The following is a 25,236-nucleotide window of genomic DNA, read 5'->3' as shown; positions in this document are numbered from 1 at the left end:
ATTACAATGGGGCCAGGATTTCACCCTCTGTATTTGGGGTCTCACACTGCGAGATCACTATTTCCATCACTAGGCTTGAGAAAGAGACATACCTGGTAATTAAAAATAAATAAATAGCCTTTCACGGTTTATTCATGGTGACAAATGCTTCTTAGCTTTGACATTCTGTAAACTGTCGGGCTGAGAAAAAGTGTCTCAGTTTCCCTCTAAGTATCTAGACAAAATGCCTCTGCCTTCATCATTCCTCTTGACTTGATTTTAAACACCAATACATTCTTACTCATTTGGGTAGTTTTTATGATGAACTAGATGGGATTAGAGGGAGCAATTAAGGAGTCTGTTTCTGTATTGGGGGAAAAAATGAATGCCCAAATCCTCTTGCCCAAGTGCACAGCCTGGGTACTATGCTGTGTGTTAGTGAGGCCTATAAGGTTGGGAAGGAAATAGCATGCTCCCTTCCAAGTCAGTAAGGGTATGTCTACACTGTAATTAAACATCCGTGGCTGGTGCGTGCCAGCTGACTCGGGCTGCAGGGCTGTTTAATTGTAGTGTAGATGTTTCACCTTGGGCTGCAGTTTGAACTCAGGGACCCTCCCACCTCTAAGGATCCTAGAGCCTGAGCTCCAGTCTGAGCCTGGATGTCTACACCGCAATTAAACAGCCCCTTAGCTTGAACCCTGCAAGCCCAATTCAGCTAGCACGGGCCAGCCACGGATATTTAATTTCAGTGTAGACATCCCCTAAGTGGCAGCAGCACGACCTTACAGATATGTTGCGATCCTCTAGGCTTCACTCTTAACAAGCCAACCTTAATCCTACTGTGTGATATAGGCAAAGTGCCCATCCACAAACATGCAGTGCAGAGCCAGGATGTGGTGTCCTTTGAATCCTACCTCTTGCTCAGCTGAACTGCATGCAAGGCCTTCCGAGGCCTTTCCTTCATAGAGTGTAAAATACCATATAAAAGCCTATTGGGTGACTCATTTACATTAATGCTATATTCCTCTAATGGTGTGTTTCTGACGCACATTTTCCTGTGACCTTGTTCAATATAAAGATAATTTTGGGGGGCATCTTGATAGCTAGTAACCACAGCATCATGTAGCCGATAATCACCGCAAGAGGTCTTGGCATAACACTTACTATTCTGCAATACAGTACATAAAAGCAGCACTTTTAATCAAACTGAACCCAAGAAGAGAAGATAATTTGTTAGAGCCTTTTTAAAAAAATATATCCAGAAAAAGATGATTGGCTAAGTCAAGTTAGAAATCAGTTACTCTGGTAATAAGCACCATAGAAATGTCTATAAATAAACAAACAAAGTGAGAAGATTTACCATGACTCATACTTTTTGCACCCATTTTTTAATGTTCATGACATTAACAATCGTTAATCTTTAGTTAGGCTTACAGAAAACACAGTTTTCAGTAATGAAGGAATATAAGATTAGATAAGTAAAAAAAAACCATGGTGGTTGCCAAGGCTAAAGCGTTTTCATCGAGGACCTCATCCTGCAAACATCTGTGCATCTGAATGATGTTAGTCATGTGAGGAGTCCCACTGAGTTCAAATTCATTTACTAATAGGCTAGTTTTTAGTGTTTCTGTGGGCAATGGGCTTGCATTCTGTGCCTAAAATTTTGCAGACAGAGGTGGCGGAACTTAAGAGAGGAATACAGATAAGCTGAGAAATGACTGGAGCCCCTCTGCTGTGATCCTGGGTGCAGGAGTTTGAAAGGATTTAAAACAAGTATAAATGACCCGTATTAACCCAGTACTTGTTTGTAATGAAAGGGTCTCCTTAAGATAACACTGGAAAGTTTAAAGTAGAAGTAAATGTTTACCAGCCTGGGACTCAATGGTGTAATAAACACTTCAAGTGTTTTGTGCCCACTTGCAATACCCTGGAAACATTTGCTCACATTAGTAATTTCATTCATAGGAATAGTCCCACTGAACTCAGTGTTTAAACCACAGTGTATGACTCTGCCCATTGCTCCTACTTAGCTCCAATTCCAAGAGGTAGGTAATATACAAGCAATTGGCTGATACCAAAACGAAGTAACCATGGGCTCTCATTATGGAACCCTTCCTCTTTCAACCCTCAATTCCCGCTCTATGGTTTGCTACTCACACTCACTGAGTCATGTCTTAAATTGTTCTAGAGGGCACCTAGCCTGCTTCTGAGCACCATATAAATAATAACCATCATAATTTTGTCTCGTGCGAGTTCATGTCTGCAATTGCTGGGAAGAGCAGGACTTAATTTGCTAAGTTCTCTTTAAAGAAACTCTGATAGCCTCCCAGCATGGGAGCAGCACCCTGAGAATGCCCAGTTCATTCCCCAGGTGGGAACCATAGCTATATTTGAACTATGATTTGCTTGCTAAGGAAGACAGACCCACCCAGCACTGGAGGTGTCTAAAAACATTAAGTCAAAGTCCTGAGGTTCTTACTCAGTTTTGAATCAGACAAGTTATTACACCCACACTCCCATCCAAATGCTAGCAGGAGTTTGCCCATATAAGGACTCAGAGAGAACAGGGACAGATCTTTCTCCCAGGATCCATGTGTAAAGAGGATCATTACTCATATAGAAGGGGGAAGTGTTGCCGTCCATGGCACCATCTCCCCAGACCCTACAGAGAGAAGAAAGGGACGGGTTGAGCTAGAGGTGGAAAGGAGAGGGCTGGGTGCACTGCATACGTGACTAATCTATCTCCCCCCACACATCTATCCTGGCAACCACAGGGCATCCTTTGTAAAGCCCCCACAACCTAAGGTTGTGTTAACTTTTGTGCAGTGCCCTACTGCCCTGTGGAACGCCCTGGAAGGCTGTTGTGGGCAGGGAAAGCCCTGAGCATGAGGCCAGAGGTGCTGGAACTAGGGCTGTTGGGGGTGCTGCTGCACCCCCTGGCTTGAAGTGGTTTCCACTATATACAGGGTTTACAGTTTGGTTCAATGGCTCTCAGCACCCCCACTATACAAATTGTTCCAGCACCCCCGTATGGGGCAAGAGTTGCAAGGGTGTGGTGGCACAAAAGGCCCTGATTCCCAGTGAGACCAGTGCATATCTTAGAGAATCCACAGGTTGTGTGTGTTGAACTACTGCCATCCTGAAAGGGGGGCAAAGCCCACCCTCACCCCCAATAGATTTATCCCACGCAAACCCATATGCAGGTTTTCTGTGCAGGGGAATAATCTAGCTCCAAGGATTTGACCCTAAATATTGTTAGTCTCCTCCGGTAAGTAAAGGATATTGAATTATATCTTGCAAAAATCCAAAGTAATTATGCTTGGCACCCAGTTCCAGAGATTGTTTGTTGCTGATTCAATTTATATCAATTCAATGTCATCATGTATTTGATTGCCCTTAATATGTTAGATTATTGGTTTCAACAAAACCTCTGTTCAGAAAAATGTTCATTAAAAAAAAATGTGAGAAAGAATTTTAGTGCTCATGAAAAATGTCTGGCATCCCTGGAGACTGAAATCTTCTGCCAACAGAACAGGGGCAGCACATTGCATGACAGTGTGAGCCTCCCTGCACTGTCCCATCCGGGAGCCTAAAAGTTCTATCTGGGGGCCAGCACCTCTAGGGATGAGGGAGCATGTCAGTCTCCTCTGGCCCATTCAGTCTTTGGCCTCTTTGCTGAGTCACCGAATGCCAAGTATGGCAGGTTTTCTGATTTAGTCATCAGTCTGCTGGGAACTGGGCTGAGGCCATAAAATAAATATTATGTAAGACACAGATCAACTATCAATAATTTTTGGTCCAGACTGGGTAAGCTGGATTTGAACCAGCAAAGGTGAAAGATTCTGTTCCATTAATGATCCCCAGTATTCCAGCCCTCACCCCCATTGCTAACATACTCTATTGGGGGCTTTACCTCAATAAGAACTGCAAGAGTTTGGTCCTAGGAGACTATTTCACAGCTATGACAGTTTGCATTTGTGGTTAGCTAGAGAAAACAAACTATATTAGAGGAGTTTAAAACAAAATGTACAACTGTCTTTTTAAATTAAATATACAATGATCAGATTATATATACAAAGTTCTTAGAGTCAAAAACTCAGCATGGGAAGTTATATCAGCAGGGATTTCAGGCAAAGCAGAGGCCTTCTATCATTAAATAAGTGCGGACAAATAAACCAACAATAGAAATGAAAAATTAAAGAACATAGATATTATCCATAAGTCTCCAGTTCAGGCTCACTCCAGTCCTCTGTGACCAGGCAGCCTAGAGTAAATTAGCTCGTTTACAGTTTTGTGGAGAAAGGAGAGTTAGCTGCACTTTTCATGTTCAAAGGCATTATTCATGGAAAGGGAAAAGCCAAGTCAGGTAGCAAGTACATCTGGCCCACCAGGAACACTAGCATGGTGATCCTACCAGAGGTTCTTCCTTGGCTCACCTTCCATTTTCTATGCTGATGTACTTCTGTGCAAGGGAAGAAGTAATGCGGCTAATAGAGTAATAAAGGGACTTCAAAAGATCCTGCACTCGTTAACGGAGAAGAGTTTCCTTCTCTTCTGTTTTCGGGCTTGATTGACTGCAGTCCGGACTGCATACTCAAATACCTGCTGCACTCCCCTGTTGCTGAGAGCAGAGCACTCCAAGTAGCCTTTAGCTCGGACCTCCCGGGCCAACCGCTTCCCATCAACTGAGCTGATGCAGGACAAGTGATGGGGTCCTGTTTCCCGCTGGTCAGTTTGAGTGGCCACCACTAAAATGGGGATTCGAGGCAAATGGCTTCTGATCTCACCAATCCATTTATTCCTCAGGTTTAAAAAGGAGTTGTGGTTGGCCACTGAGTAGCACATTAACACCACGTCAGCCTGTTGGTATGAGATGGGGCGGATGCCTTTGAAGGCATCACTGCCTGCTGTGTCCCAAAGGCCTAGGCTAATCTGGACACCATCCATGAAGACATCCACCCCTGTGTTTTCATACACTGTGGGCTTGTAGGTATCGGGAAAAGTCTCAGAGGTGAAACGTACCAAGAGTGATGTTTTCCCCACAGCGGTATCTCCCACCAGCACGCACTTGATTGAATCCAGCATTTTCTCAAATTCCACCTCAAAACGCAATGTTTCAACTCAGCAAGAGCAGGAGCCGTAGAGAGAAAGACAGTTCTCAGGGACCTTTTGAAATACTCTCCATTCAGTAGGAATTCATCCAGATTCTTTAACTTCTCAAGACCCGAGAGTTTCACTTCAGTACAAAACCCCCTTCTCTCCCACACAACTGTGTGATGCTATCAGTGAATGCTTCAGTGAGTAAAACAAGCTTCCTGAAAGAGAAAAAATAAAATGTAACATTTATATACCATCTTTGTTATAATCCAGTGAAAATGCATCATTTATTGTAAATTTCTCTGGACATCAATTTGGGCAATTACAAATACTGTTCTAATGCAAGTATTAATATCATTCCCTCAAGCCACACAGGTAGCACCAATTAATGTAAAAAAATATCTTTCTAGGGCAATAATCATCTTTCTCTAGTCCAACCATTTGTTATATTAGATACCACTCAGGTTTCTCACTCAGCAAACGGGGTAAGATTTTAAAAAATGCCTAAGTAATTTAGGAACCTAAGTCCCACTGACTTTCAATGAGACTAAGGCTCCTAAGCATCTAAGTCACGATACTTTGAACATGCGAGTTAGGCTTTTTAGGCACTTTTGAAAATTTACGCACCCTCTCCAGCCATGCTCTTCAAATGCAGTACACGAAAAAAAGTACACACTAATTTATTTGATTATTTAAGTAATTCAACAATCAAAGACAACATGCAACCTCTCAGATAACAATGAAGCGGGGGGAAAGTCTTTAGATATAAATCTTGTGTGACGGGAACCCTTTTAGTTTTACAAATGCTGCAGTAGCTACTGGGGGAGGGGGAGGGGAAATGCTTAAAATCTCTTTGTTGCAAATCTCTTTAAAAAAACAGGCCAGAAAAGCAAACCAAATAAATATATTCCCCTTCCCAATGGTTATATTTTGTTAACGGTATGAAATCAATTCAAAATTTAGATAGTTTTAAAACTGAGTTAAAGTAGTTTCAAGCGTTACACCTGCTCTTGAGACCCTTGCCAGTATTTAAGGTTTTACAATCACATTTTCCTATTTTTGTAAATGTTTCTCTCTTCCCCAATTGCTCTGCAAAGATTCACACAAACAACAGGGGGAAACTAACTGTCTGATTGTACAGGGGAAACAGTTAAACTGACTATACACTAAATGTTGTCAAATTCAGTAACTGAAAAACTAAAGAAAAATAACTTTCCCTTCTTCTCTTTCTAGTCTTAGAGGTTCTGAATAATAATAGTAGCTTTAAAATAGGAGTTTAATTGTTAATGTGTATTTTTCACTTAAATAATTGATTTCCATTCCATCCCCTTCTTTTGTTAAGAGGGGAGACAGTTCTGGAGTTTATTTGTACAGACAAAAATTATCACCTCACCGTAAAGTGCAGAAGAGTGCTCTGTAGTTTACAATAGCCAACTCTAGTTTCAACTATCCCAGCATTCTGCTTTCCTAGCTATACATTTCTAGTATATTTAGTGCTTCAATTGATTTCACAAAGAAAAAAAAAACAAAGCATCAGTTGGACTTGCAATGTATTTAACTAGCATTGACAGTGCAATTCACTGCTTCTATTTTATAATCAGGCAGTGTCCAACCTCCCGTGGGATTGCCTAAAGCATGGGCATGTCTTCTGCCACATGAGCCAACCAAAAGAAGGTAAACATACAAGCAATCTGACTTGTACTCAAGGGAGTATTTTATTTTATAAATGCTGCTTCAAACCCTCAATTTTCATACTGATTTCTTATTACTGGTATTTAGAAGAGAGTCATTGCCACAGCCGGTATTTCCTGGTTTGCAAACACAATGTCCATTTCCAACCCTTACATGATGGATTCTGAGAATTCAGATAAAGACTGAATCACACCCAGGTGCCCTTCTGTGTGTCAGGAAATGAACAAGAGCATGAATGAAGAAATCGTCTCACGTTTGTTTGATGCCACAGAGTGTCTGGTGTATAATTTGCTTTTAAAACTATGAGTAGTAACCTGTAAAAGTTTAACCCCCTCATGGAATAGATTTCACTCAGAGAAGAGAATTCCAAGTAAATCAAACTAGATTTTTAAAAAATATAAATATAATACTTGAAAAGCACACACTGGATGTGCTGTTCAATTATTTAAGCATGTTTATTGGAGTGCTGCTATACTTGAAAATTGTATCAGTGTTACCATGATAAATCCCTGTATTCCAATGGCTTATAACTCAGACATAACCATTTGCTCCCCTATTAAAATTCAGCATAAAAGAACTACTCTCCACAGCACAAATTTCTTTAATTCATTTTCACTCCTATTACTCTGGTTATTTTTAATGTATTTGAGAGGGAAAAATTAGAAGTTAGCAATTCAAGATGCTTTTTGGTTTTCTCTAAACTAAAAAATGAGACCGACAGACACATAGCAGTGGCATACAATTTGCCCTTAATCTGATTCTGTTGCTTTGGATATTTTGAAAATAAAATAGAATGATTGCTAATATAGTAAAAACAGACTAATGAGCCTGCTATTACAGGTACTAGTACTGATACACACTGACTAGTACTGACACATACTTACCAGTACTGACAAGTCCTGTCACAAAAGCATATGGCTGTTTTTAAAGTAAAGGGGGTCAAACTACAATCCATAGATAAATGAAACTAAAAGGAACCCAGTAAGGGCCATTTTCTGATTCCTCTTGAGTGGGTGTGTCCAAGGGCCGACGGACCTCTACTCTGATCTAGATCTGGCTTTATTTTTGCTATCAGCTGCAGTTTTCATTCTACCATATGTTATACGCACTAAATAAATGCATATTAGATTTGGGATTTTAATTACACAAAAGCCAAAAATGTCAGATGTAAAATTCTCAAACAACTTTCACTGTAATTGCCAACTATCTGTGCAAAACAGTAGCGTCTTAAATGACATGATCACACAACATATGTGCAGTATTGCAAAATTCCACCTACATCCATGAAAGTTTACAAGAAAAGATGCAATTTAAGCATACATGAAGCATGCATAGTTCATCTCACCAACAAAGTCTTACTGTAAACAGAGTATTAAAATTCAATGTAAGCAGTAAAGAAAACACTGCACAAGTAAAGCTAAAGCTATACAAGTCAGTTTAAACCTAAATGAAGAATACATACTTGATGTCCTTTAAAAAGTCCTGTTGGAGGGACAGTACTAAACCTTGGTTTAAAAGCAAAAGTGGCAACACAACACACTGCATAAGCACCTGCAAGGCTAGAAAAAAATATTACAGTTCTTTTCCACTGCATTGTATTATAGAACGTGCCAAATAATATATCACATTGCCCAGTTCTGTGTGATCACCAAATAAAAGACCCTATTAGAAATGCCTGCTGACGGGGAAGAGTAAAAGTTGCTAAGGGAAATTTAAATCTGAATTTCCTAACTTCTGTGTGATCAACCTTAATGCAGACGTAGATGTTTTGCATATAATTTTAAAGAAAAAGACAGAAAGTGAGTAAAAATTTAAAATATCAGTAGGGAGATTTCCCAAGGCCCAAATAGGAGATAGGTACTCCCTTTGCATTGCCTTTCAAGAGGAGCTGGGTGCCTAAATGCACTTTGTGCTTTTGAAAAATTCCCCCCTCCCCAACCCCCAAAGGTAAAATATTGGGGAAAAACTCTAAATTAAAGAAATATTAAAAAAACAAGCAAGCAAGGATGGATTGCAATAGGATATAATGGAAACCTACAGAATCTTGGATCCAATGAAGTTGATTGCAAAATTCCCATTAATTTCAATGGGGCCAGGATTTTGCTTCCTCCTGTCTCTCCCCCCGCCCCATCTCAATCACTGATACCACAACTGAATCATGTCATCTACTGAACTAAAGGCCAAATAGTGTCCAGTACCTGCATGCGTGCACATTGTAGGGAGAAGGCAAAAGAAACCCCTCCTTCCATTCACCACCCATGAGAAGGTTAATCACATGGGAGTCTCTGAGCTCAGAGACTTCCAGGATTGTATGTAAACTCTGGCAACACTAAGGAGAGTAAAGCCACAGCCTTACACTTCTGCATACGGAGCAGTGGAGCTAGCTGGGCACAGAGAGGAGCAGATGCTGCTCCTTCTCCCAGAATAGTGCAGTATCCATGCTCCCAGGAGTTCCAGAGTCTGCTTGCTCCATGCACAATGCATCCTAGAGCTCCCGCTGGCACACTGTGCCTCCCTCACACTCAATGGGAGACTGAGGCCATTTGACAAAATCAAGCCGTATCTGATTGATGGTATCTAAGACTCACCACCCTTGTGTAGGAACAGCAGTTGCCCTGGGCCTCATCCTATACACATGCATTTGAGTACCTTTGATCACATCAGTAGTCAGTACTTGATGCAAGTAAAGACACAAGATTCGTTTGTGTGGTTGGAGAATCGGGCCCTCTAATGATTAATTTTACCACATATACTGAACAGTTTATAATCTGTAACGGTTACAAAAAAAAAATAAGAAGAAAGACTAATGCATAAGTGACTTCTTGGAAAAATACTTAAACACTGCAAAGCCTGATGTGGTTTGTGAGTAGTACAGGAAAGTAACCAGGGCCCCGATCCTGCAGTGGGCTCCACATGGGAGCAGTGGCCTGATGACATAGCTCATTGCAGGATCAGAGCCTGAGTGGTATATATCACATGAAGAACTAGCTTTACTTGTGAGGAAACAATTCCAGCCACAAATTGATTCAGGAACATTTATAGCTTAATGAGGCAGGTTTATTATCTGCTGAATTAAATGAGACTGTTTTTCAATTTCGCTAGAAAAAATGCTGGCTTCTAGTTTAAAGCATAGACTGTCACCAAGTGTGGTCAAACATCTACATGAAAACACATCCCTGAGCTCAGAAAGAGGCATCAGGAACTCCTACATTCTAATCCTATCTTTGATACTCCTGGGGGGAATTTTGCACCACTGCAAATATGCAGAATTTATGTCCCCTGCGGATTTCTTTGCTTCCCCACAGAAAAATGACTTTTTGACAGGGAAGCAAAGGGAAGCCACAAGAGTGGTCATGTGACCCTCTCCACCAGTATGTTTCAGGTGCCCAGGGCAGCCGGCAGAGAGGTAAATCACTGTGAGGCAGGAGGCAGGACTGGGAAAGACCCATCTGGTGGCTCCTATCCTGTAGCAGGCTCAGCCGCTAGTCCTGGCTAGGCTGGGGAGGACAGGATTTCCTCTTCCCTTGCACGGCATCCAGGGCCGGGTCAGACCCACACCCATATTTCTTCCCCAACTGCAGGAAGCTCTGCAAATCCCCCCTCTCCCTGCTTCCTGCACCCATCGCTCCTCAGCTGCAGTGGGAGGGATCCCTGTACAGGGAGTGCTCCCCCATCCACCGTGCATCCAGACCCCCTCATACCCAGACCCTCCCACTGAGTCTCACTTCCCCACACTGTGTCAGGTCCTTGTGCTGTGTCAGGGTTCGGTGCAGCCTCACCACTGAGTCCGTTTCCCGGTGGGGGAGCTGCACAGTGATCTCCCACTTTTGTGCAGCCAGTGGCCTGTGTGCCCCAGTGCCATGCTGGAGCCTCCACCTTTATTTGACAAATAAAATGTGCAGAATTTTAAAATACTGTGCACAGAATTTTTAATTTTTTGGTGCAGAATTTTTCATATTTTGGCACAGAATGCCTTCTGGGTACTTTGAAAATGATTCCGGCCTTCTCTAAACTAGGATTTGGTTAGTTAACATGTGTACAAAAAATAGTATAGACAAGGCCTTTAACACATGCTAGTGTGGTTGGCCAGCCAAAGTGTTTTGAAGATTAAATACAATGCATATGCTAAGTATTATCATCATTATCCTGCGACTACTCCTGCAATTGGAATTTACTGTCATTCCCATAACTACCAGTATCTGAAATGGTTATATCATGGGCTTTAACACTGCATAGACAACTGTTAAGGAGAGTTGTTGCAGGGAAAGGATGTTGAGAAGTGCCCATGCTGAAAAAGACTTCCAAATGCAATACACGATTTAAATTTGTTGCATAATATTTCAATCCATGCCCTATCCTTTTGCCCATGCACGTAACTCCCATTGACATCAGTGGGTGTTCCACCACAGAGAGAAGATAATGGGCCAAAATATGGTCTCTATGTCTTCTCCTGTCCTATTTTCTCTCATATGTGTATTATAATTGTTGTACATTCAAATTGTACGCCATATGTATAACTATATCTGTAACCGCTCTTGTTTTACACATATATGAGGCTCTTAAGAGGGCTAGTGAGGAAATAGCATAGCAGTGGAAATGTCTGCTTATCACATACAGCTATATATCTCCATCTCAACTGATACAGCCAAAACGGTGGTTTGCAGTACTCAGTGTCTGGAGGAGACTGGGAAATGGATGAGGGCTAGCTGGCTGATTGGTTGGGGGAAGCAACCAGAAGATATGTCAGGAATAAAACTGTCCCCTTCGATTGAGAATGTGGGTCTGCCATTTGTAGATCAGGTTCACAGTCTGGGGATCTGGTTAGACTCCCAGCTGGTATTAGAAGGTCAAGTAGCTGCTACAGTTTGGATCAGTTTGTTTTCATCTCCACAGGGCCCTAAGGTAGTGCCTGTTTCTTTCAGATACAGACCTTGCAACTGCCATCTATGCTTCTGTCACCCCAATGTTAGAATATTGCAATGTATGGGGTACATATTAAATCCATCTGGAAACTGCAACTGATGCAGAATCCAGGACCCCACTTGCTAGGGAGGGTTTCTTTTCATGAAAATGTTAAACTAGTGATACCCAGACTGAGGTTCATGAACCGCAAGTGGCTCTTTAATGTGCCTCCTGCGGCTCTTTGCAGCGCATGATATTAAACCACTGTGTGATTTAATTATTAACCAATCTAAGTTATTAACCAATCAGGATGCTTTTACTATGTTAGTAACCAATTGTAGTTGATAAAATAATAATACTTGGTCAGTCATTTTGCTGATATATATATATATATATATATATATATATATATATATATATATATATATATATATATATATATATATATATATATATAAAATCTAAATATTTCCCCAGTCATACTGCTTAAATATGAATATACAGTATTATAGTAAATGAAACAATACATTCACTAATATGGCTCTTTTGGGTAATCTTGATCACTAATTTCATCACTATTGTTGATCACTAATTTGACTCCTGAACTACTGAGGTCTGGGTATAACTGTGTTAAACCAATGCTCTATTATCTGCACTAACGGTCTATTAGTTTGTAGTTTGATTTTAAGATGTTGCTTTTGACCTGTAAAACCCTGAATGACCTACCTATCTATGGGTATGTCTACACTGCATCTGGCAAGCATAATTTCCAGCACAGGTAAACAGACTCAGCTTGAGCTATCACCTAAAAATAGCAGTGTGAACTCTCCAGCACGGGTGGTAGCTTAGCTAGTCACCCCAGTCCAAGCCCACCCAACTTCCTGAGTCCAAGCTCAGGTGGCTAGCTGAAGATGCTGCCAGTGCCGCAATGTCCACTCTGCTATTTTAGGTGCTACTTTGAGCTGAGCTAGTGTGAGTCTGTTTACCTACGCTGGGGACTACATCTTCCAGCAGTAGTGTAGACATAAGACAACCTCTCTCCTCATAAAACAGCACCACAGTTGCAGTCTGTGGGAGCATTTGAGCTATGGCACCACTGGTACGAAAGAGAAGGTGGGGGTGAAGGGGATACTGCCTGAGGGTTTTCCATTAGGCTCCCGCACCTTTGCAACTCTCTTCTCTCTCTTGGTCCATAACAGCCTTTGTTCAATTTGTTAATTTGCAGGGCAGACTACAAGGTCCCTCTTTCTTCCTGTCTGAGCAGGAGCAGGGAGAAGGGTGAGGTTGGCAGACTATAGTAATTTCATTGGTAAGGTTTTTTAAATGTCTGTCATATTTCTGCTGGTATAGTGTTGTTAGTGCATAATTGCCAGAATTATGATCAATTGCTAGTTTATGATAAATTGTAGTTTTAAGAATTTGTAAAAGTGCTCAGAGGTTGTGATGAGCACTCTTTATATGGTTACTATACATTTAAATAAATACATGGGAAAATACACCTTCCATGTCTTTCTGAAGTTAGGATAACAAACCACACATGCTAAATCTTTACTTTCAAACCTTGAGAATGTTGTCTCAAAAATAAATTTCTGCAAACAAGACAAAGACACCAGTCCCAATTCAAACCTGTGAAATTTAACAAAGATTTTCAGTTTTCTAACTAAGAAAACTGGAAGATAAAGACTTGTTTCTTTTTAAAAAAAATAGAAGGCTGTCTTTTTATCACCTTCATGCAACTCAAAAACAGCCAAACATCTTGGAGTTAAACTTCCCTAAAAATATTCACGTCTGAGATGAGACAAAGCATGAACATTTTGAACTCCTATAATGCTTTTTCAGAAGGTGTAAAGCTTGAAACTAAAAGCAAGGGATAAAGGCCAAATTTTCAGACATTTGTAACTATGTTATTATTAAATAGGCTACCTCATGCCCTCAGTTTTGAGATTGAAATCCGCATTGCTGAGAATGGGGATTTCTACTTCAAAGTGGGTAGCATGATATGGCCCAGCAGTATTAACGAGTAAAAATAAGAGATGAAGCCCCATACTGTGATTATTTGTGTCTGATCACACTTCTGATACAACCACATTATGAAAATTCAACATGCACACCCATGAATTAGAACAACCTTAAAAGGTCAAAAAAGTCTGAGTAAAGGACTGATATTTAGGGTTCCTGAAGTGAAGTCAATGAGAACTATGAGTACTGAGTACCTCTGATAATCAAGACATGGATCAGGTGGATTCTCATCATGGTTAGGTACGGAGTATAGTACGAAATGTCAGATAACTCACTATCTGGGTGCCCAAGACACAACGGCAAATGACTGATTTTCAACACTAACCCCTGTGTACTCCCCAAATTCATATGAAGTTAATTCCTGGAGGTGAAATTCACCCTTTATGGGGGGACAGTACAAGTCTCTGATCCAATATCCTTTGAAGTCAATGGAAAGGGAACATCAGGTCACGCCCTAAGAGAGCGATGCACAGGCCTTTTACTGGTTTCAGAGTAGCAGCCGTGTTAGTCTGTATCAGCAAAAAGAACAGGAGTACTTGTGGCAAGTACTCAGGCCTTTTACTGGTTACCTGAATAGGGGTGAACTTCATCCGTTGTGCCATGTAAAATTGTTCTGGTACACTGTATATTGGATAAAATAGCCTTTGTTTCCCATCCTCAGCTTAACACCTTTTTGTTCTATGCTGTTAAATAATTCAAAATTTTTACATCAGATGTGGCTACATTTCAGTGGTGGATATGCATATACATATTGGGAGGTGGTATTCTACACACATACACCCATATTTATCTATCTAAGATACTTAATGGCCCCCATTAGTGTATGTGTATCCACCAATGAAATACAGCTACTTCTGTGTGTGCATCTAGGTATAGATATGCGTGCACACACACACACAACATACTTAAACTTATATAAACACACTCATATTATATTCCTATTACATGTACATATTATGAAGAGACATCTTTCCATAATTAATAATTACCTAGGTTCCAGTCCTAAGGCCATGCCTAACTTCAGTATAACCAAACCAAAGGTCCGATCTTGTAACCATTTAAGCATGCAAATAGTCTCACTGACTTCAATTGCACTGTTTGTGTGTGAAGTTATTCACATGTATAAGGGTTTGCAGCACTGGGCCCCAAACCACTTCAAATTTCTCAAGATTACACATCCTACTTTAAACACAGAACTTTTTTCTTAAAGTAGGAGGTAAATCAGAAAAGACATATCTATGGTAACATATATATTATGTAAATATTTATATACTATTTGGTAAAAACATTTTTACAGTTTAACTCTTTAAAATCCTTCTATCGTTTTTTGTTTTACTGAATTTCAGGTATTGATTTCGCTACAGATAGGACTTATCACAAAGTCTGGTGTCTTTCACTGTTTTTGTTTGAATTTTTAATCATTTATTGGATATCTAAAGAGTGATTAACACCCATTAGGAAGTACAATGTACATAGAGTGTCCATCCCTCATGCACACACAATGGATACAAATCTGTGTATAAAATTAATATATAACTTTATTCAGAATATGGCACTATATGCCAACCTTACCTGGGTAGGTATATAGCTATATGCACAAATCAATCAGCATATATTTAAAAAACATGAACAATTCAATTATGAATCTATACAGTCATGTTTACTAAAACACACATACACACACCTATATAGAAATACACTCATACACATGCAAATATATATATATATTGATGAGGAGATAATAGATTTTTATATACGCAAATGAATGGAGACAAATGGACATACATAAATTACACAGTCACTTACATGTAATTACATTTCTATTCTATGTGTACATACTAATATTTATATTCAAATAATTACAATTTTTCTATCCTCTATTGTATGTGTCTATGCATGCATTTATATTTAAATCCTATAACTATATAATCTAAAACAAAATACAAAAACTTAAAAATCTGGAAATCCTCACACAAAAAATCTTTAGTTAAAGATAGTTGAGGTTAAAAGGATGTTAGTGTCTTTGTATATTGTCCAAAGCTCATTCGAGTCCATGGGAGTCTTTCCATTGATTTCAGTGAGCTTTGATCAGGCCCTTGTGGAGGGACTGTCTTCTTGTTACTTGTTAATACAGTAACTATCAAAATGGGGCCTTTGTCCTTGACTGGGAGGGTTGGGGAAGGCTTAGACACTACTATAATAAAAATAATAAATTATAATACTACAATTAACACCAAAATATAGATTTGTATACCTCCCTGTCATATACATATAAAAACCTCCAAATGTTAAAAAGTCTGGAAATGCATCTGTAAGCTGTCCAGCCAATTCCCCCCCGCTGGGTAGTAATAACTGGCCATCCACTCGTACTGCAACCACTTTCATTTATCCACTCAAGCTTTAGCTTTGCCCCTATTGTTTCATTGTTTAATTGAACAAAGGTGTAGGTTGCTAAATTAGGGGCGTGTATGTTCCTTACAAAGTGCACATTATAGGTTTTTAAAATGGTAGGATCTCAAAGCCCAGCCCTACTTCTTCTGACTTCAGCAGGAGTAGGAGCAGACTCTCTGTGTTCAGTATGTTATGTAATATTTGTATGTGCTTTATTACAGGGGGATGTGCTTAGGGAGAGGAAAATTAATAATGCAAGCACAGAATTGGAATGTTTCATGGAGGTGTTAGGTGTGGTGGAGGGATTTGGTGCTGTTGTTCCAAGTATGAGGATGTGTGTACAAGATATTCTATGTTGAATTTGTAACTGTTTTGTGTAACAAATAACATATGTTGTATTTCATAGTGAACAATTCAGGATATTGTGTTATTGTTACATTATGGTGAACATTTATTAGTTAGAGAAAAAATATTTTCCTGTATTTCATGTCTGAAGTTATGTGTTGATTTCTAATGGAGCAAAGGTAAAATTGAGTGAGCTGTAGAAATTTGGTGAGGTGGTGAATGATGAATGATTAATTATGTCAGGGTAGTAAGGAACTGACTACATACTTTAACCATATATTTCCAGAATTGCCAATGTCCACAGTTTCTGTCCTGTGTGTATGGTAGGAAGGTATAAAATCTTTAGTTAGATGTTAGCTCCAGTAAGTGGTATCCCCCTTTCGAACCTATCAATTACAGTTTTTGTGTGGCAATATGTCTGTACCTAGTTAACAAATCACTTTATAAAGCACTTTGTGGATGGAAGATTATAATAATTATTCCTGCATTTGGTGGTTTAACCTATTTAACCCTTTAATTTGTTTTACACTTTTTTTTTAATTTAATTTATATGTGGCCACCTTGCAAGGTCTATTCCATTATCCAGTCTTCATGTACTTTATACCGTGCAGTTATAAAATTGGTGTAAAAGCATATTTATGGAATACACTGGAAAGGCTCCTTTCCCACATTCATAGCTTCCCTAGGAATGCTTTATTTTAACAAAAGAAATTGAATACAAAACTACGTATAAATGGCACTGAAGTCCCCTTTCCTGCTCACACGGAGTTACAATGAAGTCAATGGTTCTCCAGCTGGGTGCAGGCGCCTGTGAGCATGGATCTTATTTCAGGGTCAAGGCTGCAGTTATGACCAAAAAAAAAGGGAGTGTCCCAGCCTTAACAAGCTGTCATGCTCGTATTCATTTAATTTATTTTTGAAGTAGCACCTGTTGTATATAGAGGGTCAGATTTACATTGATGTATATGCTGTGCAATCCGTGGTGTAAGTCTTTGCAGAATTTGGCCTGAGAACGCCTGCTTTATTGGCGCTCTCTGATTTCTGTGCAACCTTAACATCCTATCACTTTTATATAAAATGTGTAATATTACAAGCAGCATTGGACCATATGGAATAGTTTCAGAAGAAGAAAAAACCCTCAAGAGTGGATTTTCCAACTTCTCTCCACTACCAAAAATAGATACTTTATATAGACCCCTTCTTTTCTCATCCCCCAGTACAGTTTTGTCAGACTTCACTTTAGATTCTTATAGCTAGAATGTCTTTTTTCATCTAGTGAATGGATAATACATAGTATATGCCAGGGTACACTTTGGCAAAGTATTTCTGTTCTCTGAGGGTGGTCGGGAACTTTTTAAAGTTTTTCTTTATTGGCAAAGTCTTAGCACATGTTGCACGAAATCAGCCATTTATATGAAAAAGAGACATTTTTATTGGCAATATGGCGGAATGCCACATTTTGGACTTTTTATACCAACATTTGCAAAATTTGGTTTATTTGACTCAGGAGGTTTGGTCCAAGCCCATCTGGAACAACCTCACATTCAGTATTAAAGCCTTATTGAAACATAAGTGAATTTTCAAATCTGGTTTTAGTTTGATAATAATGAAACGTCCCATCTTGAAAAGCTTTTGCTTAATTTATTTTATAACACGCCTTTGTAAAAAGAGGAAATCAAAAATACAAATGTGGTTAAAAGAAGACTCTATAAATTATTCAGTATACCATACACTGTTGGAAGTAATTTGATATAATGGCCACACTTAAAACTTTCCAGTTTTTGACAAGTTTTTAAGCATAACCATTATAAATGGAAAAAATACAAAGTGCAATTTATCTATACTTCTGCTTATCCCCAAACTGACTTTCATCAGAAGGGAAAACATTTGCCTTTCCTATTAAAGTGAAAGATTTCAGGACTTTTCAAAGCCCATGGATATGAAAGGCAAAAAAAAAAAATCTTTAACTATCTACGGCCCTGGTTGCATGAAGCGAATCAGCCTTATTTTAAGTAGACACGGGTAACCTTGAAAATCAAATCAATATCACTTTTGAGGCGTAAAGAAATCAACAAATGTTACCACTAGCTCAAATTGGGTGAATTTCACCTATTTTAGATTAATTTTCAACCTTGCAAACATGTGTGCACTGAAAACAGTATCGTGCATAACCATTAACCACAATATTCATTCTGGCCTCTGCTGGAAGAGAAGGTGTTCTTTCCCTTCCCATATATGTTGGGTCTTTCCCAGATGGTGTGTCATCAGTGGTGCCCCTTTGGGAAACCCCCAAAACCAACAGCAGCATCAATTTTTGGTTTTTAACATTTTTAAACGTTTGATCTGCCTATTCTACTGACCCATGTGGATAAAAATATGTATCTTGAGTTCAATTCCATTCACATCACATATGAATTTACAACTGCCATTGACTCCTGTGGGGGTTGGACAGAAGTATTGGAGGGCAAAATAGGGTCCCTTGTGCAAAAGGTATGTTTGTCTATATATATGAAGACATAAGTAATTAGGAAAGGTAACCTAATCTGTGATAATTTATGCCCCTGCTTATCCCTTTTTTCTTTTGCACATACAAACAGATAAAATCTTTGGTGAAATTCTGCTCTTAGTTCCATTGATGCAGTCACATTAACATCAATAGGGATATTCTGATATAACTGAGAGCAGAATCTCTCAGTTGCCCTTCCTTTCGCTGGTGAGAGATACATTTTAGACCTGATTATGCAGCCGCTTTGTACAAGTGATTCCCATTGTTCATACTTAGCAGCTGCATAACCAGAGCCTTTGGCTCCATATTATTCTCCTCTCGACACAGATCAGAGCTCATTTGTGTGTTGGGGAGTCTTTTGGTTTTTCAGTGAACATTAGAAATTAAGCACAATTAAATTATGCTAAATGTATAGGAAAATATGTTTAATTTTATGTGAAAGGGGTGATGGCAAGTCATGGGCCTCAAATTTGTTGTATGTTTCCAATACATAGCGATATTGGCACAACTAAAATATGTTCTCAATGGTGAGTTTGACAAGGTAACAGCCACTCTCCCTTTCTTTATGACTAGGTGGGAGAAGGGTCCCAAAACTATTTTCTGATTTTTTTATGGGGTCATGGCATGTTGATTTTTGAAAACCACTGTTTTAAAAGATCCAGCTGGAGCTAGTCAAAAAATTAAAAACTTACTTTTGTGAAAAACTCTGAAATGTCAAAGTTGTTTTCATTCTTAAGTGTTTGAAACAGACCCATTTTTAGTGTTTTAGAAATTGTTCATGATTTTCATTCATTTTTTCCACAAATTCTTTTTAACGAAAAACATTACTGAAAAGGTTATTGAAGGTTTTAATTTAATGTTAAACAAAAAATTAAACAAGCTTTTACTTAATGTTTTCATTATTTTTAACTATAAAAAAAATTAACTTTTTGCAACAAAAGAAATATTTCATTTTCAAAGGCCATTTTTCAGCTAACCACGTTGTCAATGAAAAATTACAACCGGCTCTAGATCCATGAAGTGAGAGAGAGGCTAATGTCTTGGTCTCACATGCCTTTGTGACCTTTAGATTGGTTACCATATTGCACACTATACATGGGACTACCAGGAAAGACCAGTCAGAAGGTTCCACTAGTGCAGATACAGCAGATCTCTTGCTTTGCAAGATTGGCCACAGGGAGCTCATTACATCTCTAGTTCTATTGGTTTCCGGTTTGCTTCTGGGTGTAATGCAAAATGTTCATTTAGGCCTTTAAAGGACTATGGTTTAGTCCTATCTACCCAAGAGATCGACTCTCTGCTGTCCACCACTATGATAGTTGAGATCAGTTGATGCTCTCTTGAGGTTTGCGTGTCTGCGGGCTTCTGTATTTTCATTGGAGGGTATTTTCCCCTAGAACTCACTTCCCACATTGGTCAGACAGAGCCAGAGTTTGTTGAACTTCAGCACATGGTGTAAAACCCATCTCCCTACTCACGATTTTCCTGAGAAGTTTGGTCAGACCCTTAAGAATTTCTCTGGGAAGGTCATGTCTACATTATAGCTGCTATAGCAGCACACCCAAACACTGCAATGGTGCTGCTGTAGCGTAGATGCTTCCTACATCGATGGAAGGGGCTTTTCCATTGATGTAGTTAAACCATCTCTATGAGAGGTGGTAGCTAGACCTATGAAAGAACTCGTCAGTTGACCTAGCCATGTCCACACTGGGGGTTAGATGGATCTAACCATAGTCAATCTAATTTTTTAAATGTAGACCAGGTCCAGTGGTAATGGCTGGGGACGTAGACTTAAATTTATGCTCTTACTCTGGCAAATGGACATGTGAGACATGTCCTCTGATGCAGCTAATCATTGGCAGAAAAAAGTTAAATGTTTGAGGCCTGATTCTCATTTATACTGTGTACAGTGTACAGGCAACTTAAGGCAACTTGGTATAACAGAACAGTGTAAACTGGTCTTAGTGTAAAAGAAACTCAGGCTCATCTACTACAATTTAATGGTTAATGAGCTCAGAGGCTTAGACAATGGGTGGAGGTCATTTATAAAGACATAAAAGATATAAACACATAAATGTCTAATTTTCCCATTGTAGAGCTTCTATTCTAGTGAGTGTAAAACCCTAAAGTAAATTCTGCCAGTTCCTCCTTCCAAGGGTATTTCTTGCTGTAGGAAGTAAACTCATGTAAGCCTTCCTATAATTTTAATTCTGCCCAACATCTAAACAGTACATATATGCCAAGTCCCTGCCTCTTTAATGAAATTGGATTCAATTATGTGATACGTATTTAAGTCATTCTTTGATGGATGAGATTAAACCACATTTTGAATCACTTTCACATTTATGGTAACTTCGAAAGTTAAATTAATTTATTTGTATAAAAATTCTGTTAGATTTTTTATAAATGTAAACTACTACACAATCTAACGCAAAGTTCCACCTTATTTCTATAGCAGTAGAAGACAGGCCTACAGTAGGTACAGAAAAAGCAGGCAGATCAGGCCCGCAAGGATCATCTAGCCTTTTTTATCCTACCTTTCCACTCTGAAAATATTTTCCTTAGGACAAATTTGTGTTAAAGACGGCCTCTTCCAGATGGTCACAGCCCCACTCTTATGCCATGTACTAATGGAAACAGCACTGAAAGAGGAGGATAGGAAAATTAAGAATTACATTCAGATTTTTACGGGTACCTGAGAGGAAATCTAGATCTGGCTGTGTCTAATGGATATTATGTGATCCAGCACCCTTAGACTCTGTCCTTATCCACTTCTTACGTTAGCTATCTTTTCATTGGCAAAGTGACCATTATCAAATAGCTTATACGTTTGGAGGAGCAGCCTCTGAAAACAGAAGCTTGAAATGCATGTGTATATCTGGGTTTACATGTATATACACACCACTGCATATGTAACCAGACCATGTGTCGTGAAAATATGTACTTCTTCTAGAGAAGAGAGAAGTAGCATTGAGAAGGAAGAGGAGAATGGTGTTTGTGGCCATTTAGAAGGCAAGTTAAGGACTTCATCCTCAAAATGAAGAGGTGAAAAATCATTAGGATCCTAGCTGGACCAGGCTTCAACTGAAACTAGGAATGGAGCTGAAGAAATCAGTAAATTAAAAACCTTTTAATACTAACTTCAGTTAATAAAACATTACCATTTCACCTCTAAAAAATTATTACAAAACAATTCTCATTCTAAATGTATATTGTGAAAATAAAACAATAAATTTTCCCCTCAGTGACAGTTTACTTAACAAACAAGGGATGGGATCCTCCTTTCATTTGCATCAGGTTTACGCATGTATAACTCCACTGACTTCAGTAGAGTTATTCATGATCTACACTACTGTCAATTAGATCAAAATCAGACCCAGAATTTTTAGATTTGTTTGTTTTCTATCTTTTTACCTGCATCAATTAACATATAAAGTTACTGGTATGTTCAACCTCACTTATGTCCTCCCTTTATAATGGGTCATGTTAGACTGAAGTACCAAAAAAAAAACCCCTTAAAACACAATAAAAAATCCAGGGGCAGCAGTGTGTTTTTTTTATGCTGAAGTAGAAAGTAAGCATAAAATATCATAAAAACTCCAGGGGACGTGAACAAGGGGGACTAGGTTGTCTTTTAATATGATATCACAATAAGGAATGTTCTATTTTGTATAAAATTTGAAAGTATTTGTAGTTTTCAAATCAAGTTTTGTAAGATGAGACAATGGTGACAGCTAAAAACACTAATCTTGATTTAAAATATATATATTTACATTAAGACATTGGGGGGGAGGGGGCAAAAATTCACCAAACACAGGATGTTGAACATGGCTCTTGAAAATAAATGTTACGGAAGTCAAGTACTCTTAGTGCAAGTGGACGATAAAGAAGCAAACTGGAGCTCTACGGTTTTTGTTTTTCCAATGGAATTTTCCTTGCTGGATTAACAGTAAATTTTCTTTTTTCTTAAAAGGGGGTGGGGAGAGGAGGGGAAAAGAAGAAAAAAGAATTACATACCTTCCAAATAAGCCCGGTGTAAGAGACTGAGTTTAGTTCATCTGGTGATGGGGCAGCAGAGACAGACGTAATGTGATGAAAAATAAGTGAGTGGTTTAGTTCAAGTCAGCTTCCTGAAGAGTTCTCAGCTCTGCCTGTGTGGGTTTTGCTGTGGGTTTGTGTGTCCTATTCTCTCTGTGATGACTCCAGAACGTACATGTAAAACCTACTCAGAGGGGGGAGGGGCACAGCAAGGCCCTGATGCATAAAGATTTCTCTGTCTTGCATAGTGACAGGTTTCAGGGTAGCAGCCGTGTTAGTCTGTATCTGCAAAAAAGGTGCCACAAGTACTCCTGTTCTTTATTTCTCTCTGCAGCTTGCTGTTTCCATTCTGTTGCTGCTGCTACTAAGGTGGGGACACCACAGCCCACTCACCAGCAACCAGTTAAAGGAAGAGCAGTTGAACAACTGCCCACGAGTCTGGTCTATAATTCAAACTTCCATCGGTTTAACAAAGAATTTATTTACTCACTGACTTGGGTTGAAATAACTACATGGATTTTAATTCACACCATTGAACATTTTGGTTCCAGTCTGTGAGTGGACCAGCCCTAAAAAGTGCGATTTTAAATTGAACAGGTGCAAAACAGTATGGATACTCTTAAATTGATTTAAAACTTGTTTATAGGGATTTGCCTTAATTCGGTTAGGAAATGAATTAAGCTACATTGATTGATGAATTTCCACACTTGTTTTTGTCAGATTGAATTAAATTGTGTTTAAAAACACTCCTTTAGACAAACCAGTGCAACCCTGAGTCAAGACCTAAATCACAAAAAGGAAAGAAAAGAGAGATTGGTCTAGCTGAGCGATGTGCTGCTTTCTTTCCCTTTGGCCCTGTCTTGACAGGTTGAAAGGGTCCATTTTTCAGTTGTGTTAGTTCAGTTGAGTTAGCTTAACATGATTGAAAAGCCCCGTTAAGACTCAGGCCTTGTCTACATGGGAAAGGTTTTTTGGTATACCCTAAAACAGGTTCTCACAACAAATTTTGGTGGCCTCAGAAAGTGGTCACCAACTCTTCCTGGTGGTTGCTCTGATAAGTTTTCCTAAAATATTTAATTAACCTTAGGAAAACAAATAAATATGCACATACACATGTCCAAATCATTGTAATTTCTTTATGTAGGGGCTTTTGTGAAGAGTCAATAATAAAAATTATGTACAGTTGTATTTTGGTGCCCCTAGCCCCTGCTGCCTCCCCCGGCCCCCCACGGGTCCCCCCCACCCTCCTGCTGCCTCCCTTAACCCCCCACAGATCCCACTGGCTCACTCCAACATAAGATAAACCAAAAAACTCCTCATGGTCCCCCCAGACTCCCTGGATTCCACTGCTTCCTCCCCCACCCCATTGCTCTGAGCTCACTTCCGCGGCCTCACACCCCAGGCCCTGCTGAAGCCCAATCACCCTGGGCTGAAGTCGTGAGCTGGAGCCCCATGTTTGGAGCCCAGAGCCCCGCCACCCTGAGGGACTGAAACCCAAAACCCACTGCCAGAACCCTGTGGCTGAAGGTGTGTGTGTGGGGGGGGAACTGAAGCCTGCTTCCAGAGCGTCTGGCTGAAGCCAGGGTGGGCGGAGAGTAAAGCCCGCTGCTAGAGCCTCCGGCTGGATCAGGAGATGGGGGGCTGAAGCCCTCCCCCACAGTGCTGTGGCTAAAGTCGGGCAGGGAGGGGACGGGGCTGAAGCCTGCCACCAGCGTCTCTGATTGAATCGGGGGGGGGAGGGCTGAAGCCCACCCCTGGAATCTTACTGCTGAAGCCAGGCTGGTGGGGGAGGGGAGGACTGAAGCCCTACCCTGGAGGCTGCAGGGTGGGGCCGCTGCTTTCCTCCCTTCCCCATCTCTGCACAGGAGGCTGTCATGGCCACAGAAAAAAACCCTGAGTGTGGTAGCTATGCCAATCTAACTCCACATGTAGTCACAGCTAAGTCAATAGACAAATGCTTCAGTCAACATATCTACTGCCACTTGGAGAGGTGGATTACCTATATTGATGGAAAAAATCCCTTCTGTCACTGTAGGAAGCACCTAGACTATGTCACTGCAATGGCATAGCTAAGGGCTGTAGCTCAGCCACTGTAGTGCAGACAAGCCCTTATTCTGGTATAATATGGCCTTTTCAGTTTAGCTTATTTTGCTTGGGAAGGGATTTGAGCTAAAACAAAAAATTCCAATTTGTATCAGAATCAGTTTGTCTACAAAGTGGGTTACCCCATACAACTACATTGGATAAATAGTAAAACTTTCTGTTAT

At 39.7% G+C, this 25,236-nt stretch overlaps 1 protein-coding gene across 1 annotated transcript; it reads right to left on the bottom strand.

Annotated features, from left to right (window-relative positions):
• Positions 1–1,348: 1,348 nt before the first annotated feature.
• On the bottom strand, positions 1,349–23,037 carry RHOH (ras homolog family member H). Its single transcript, XM_054030261.1, has 3 exons — positions 22,949–23,037; positions 21,469–21,573; positions 1,349–5,294 (listed from the first exon to the last, which is right to left on the bottom strand). Exon 3 carries the CDS (start codon positions 5,062–5,064, stop codon positions 4,489–4,491), a length of 576 nt encoding a protein of 191 aa, XP_053886236.1. The 5' UTR covers positions 5,065–5,294; positions 21,469–21,573; positions 22,949–23,037; the 3' UTR covers positions 1,349–4,488.
• Positions 23,038–25,236: the final 2,199 nt, after the last annotated feature.

Source organism: Malaclemys terrapin, chromosome 5 (genome assembly GCF_027887155.1).
Source record: "Malaclemys terrapin pileata isolate rMalTer1 chromosome 5, rMalTer1.hap1, whole genome shotgun sequence".
NCBI classification, from domain to species: Eukaryota; Metazoa; Chordata; order Testudines; family Emydidae; genus Malaclemys; species Malaclemys terrapin.
This window is presented reverse-complemented; position numbering and strand designations above follow the sequence as displayed.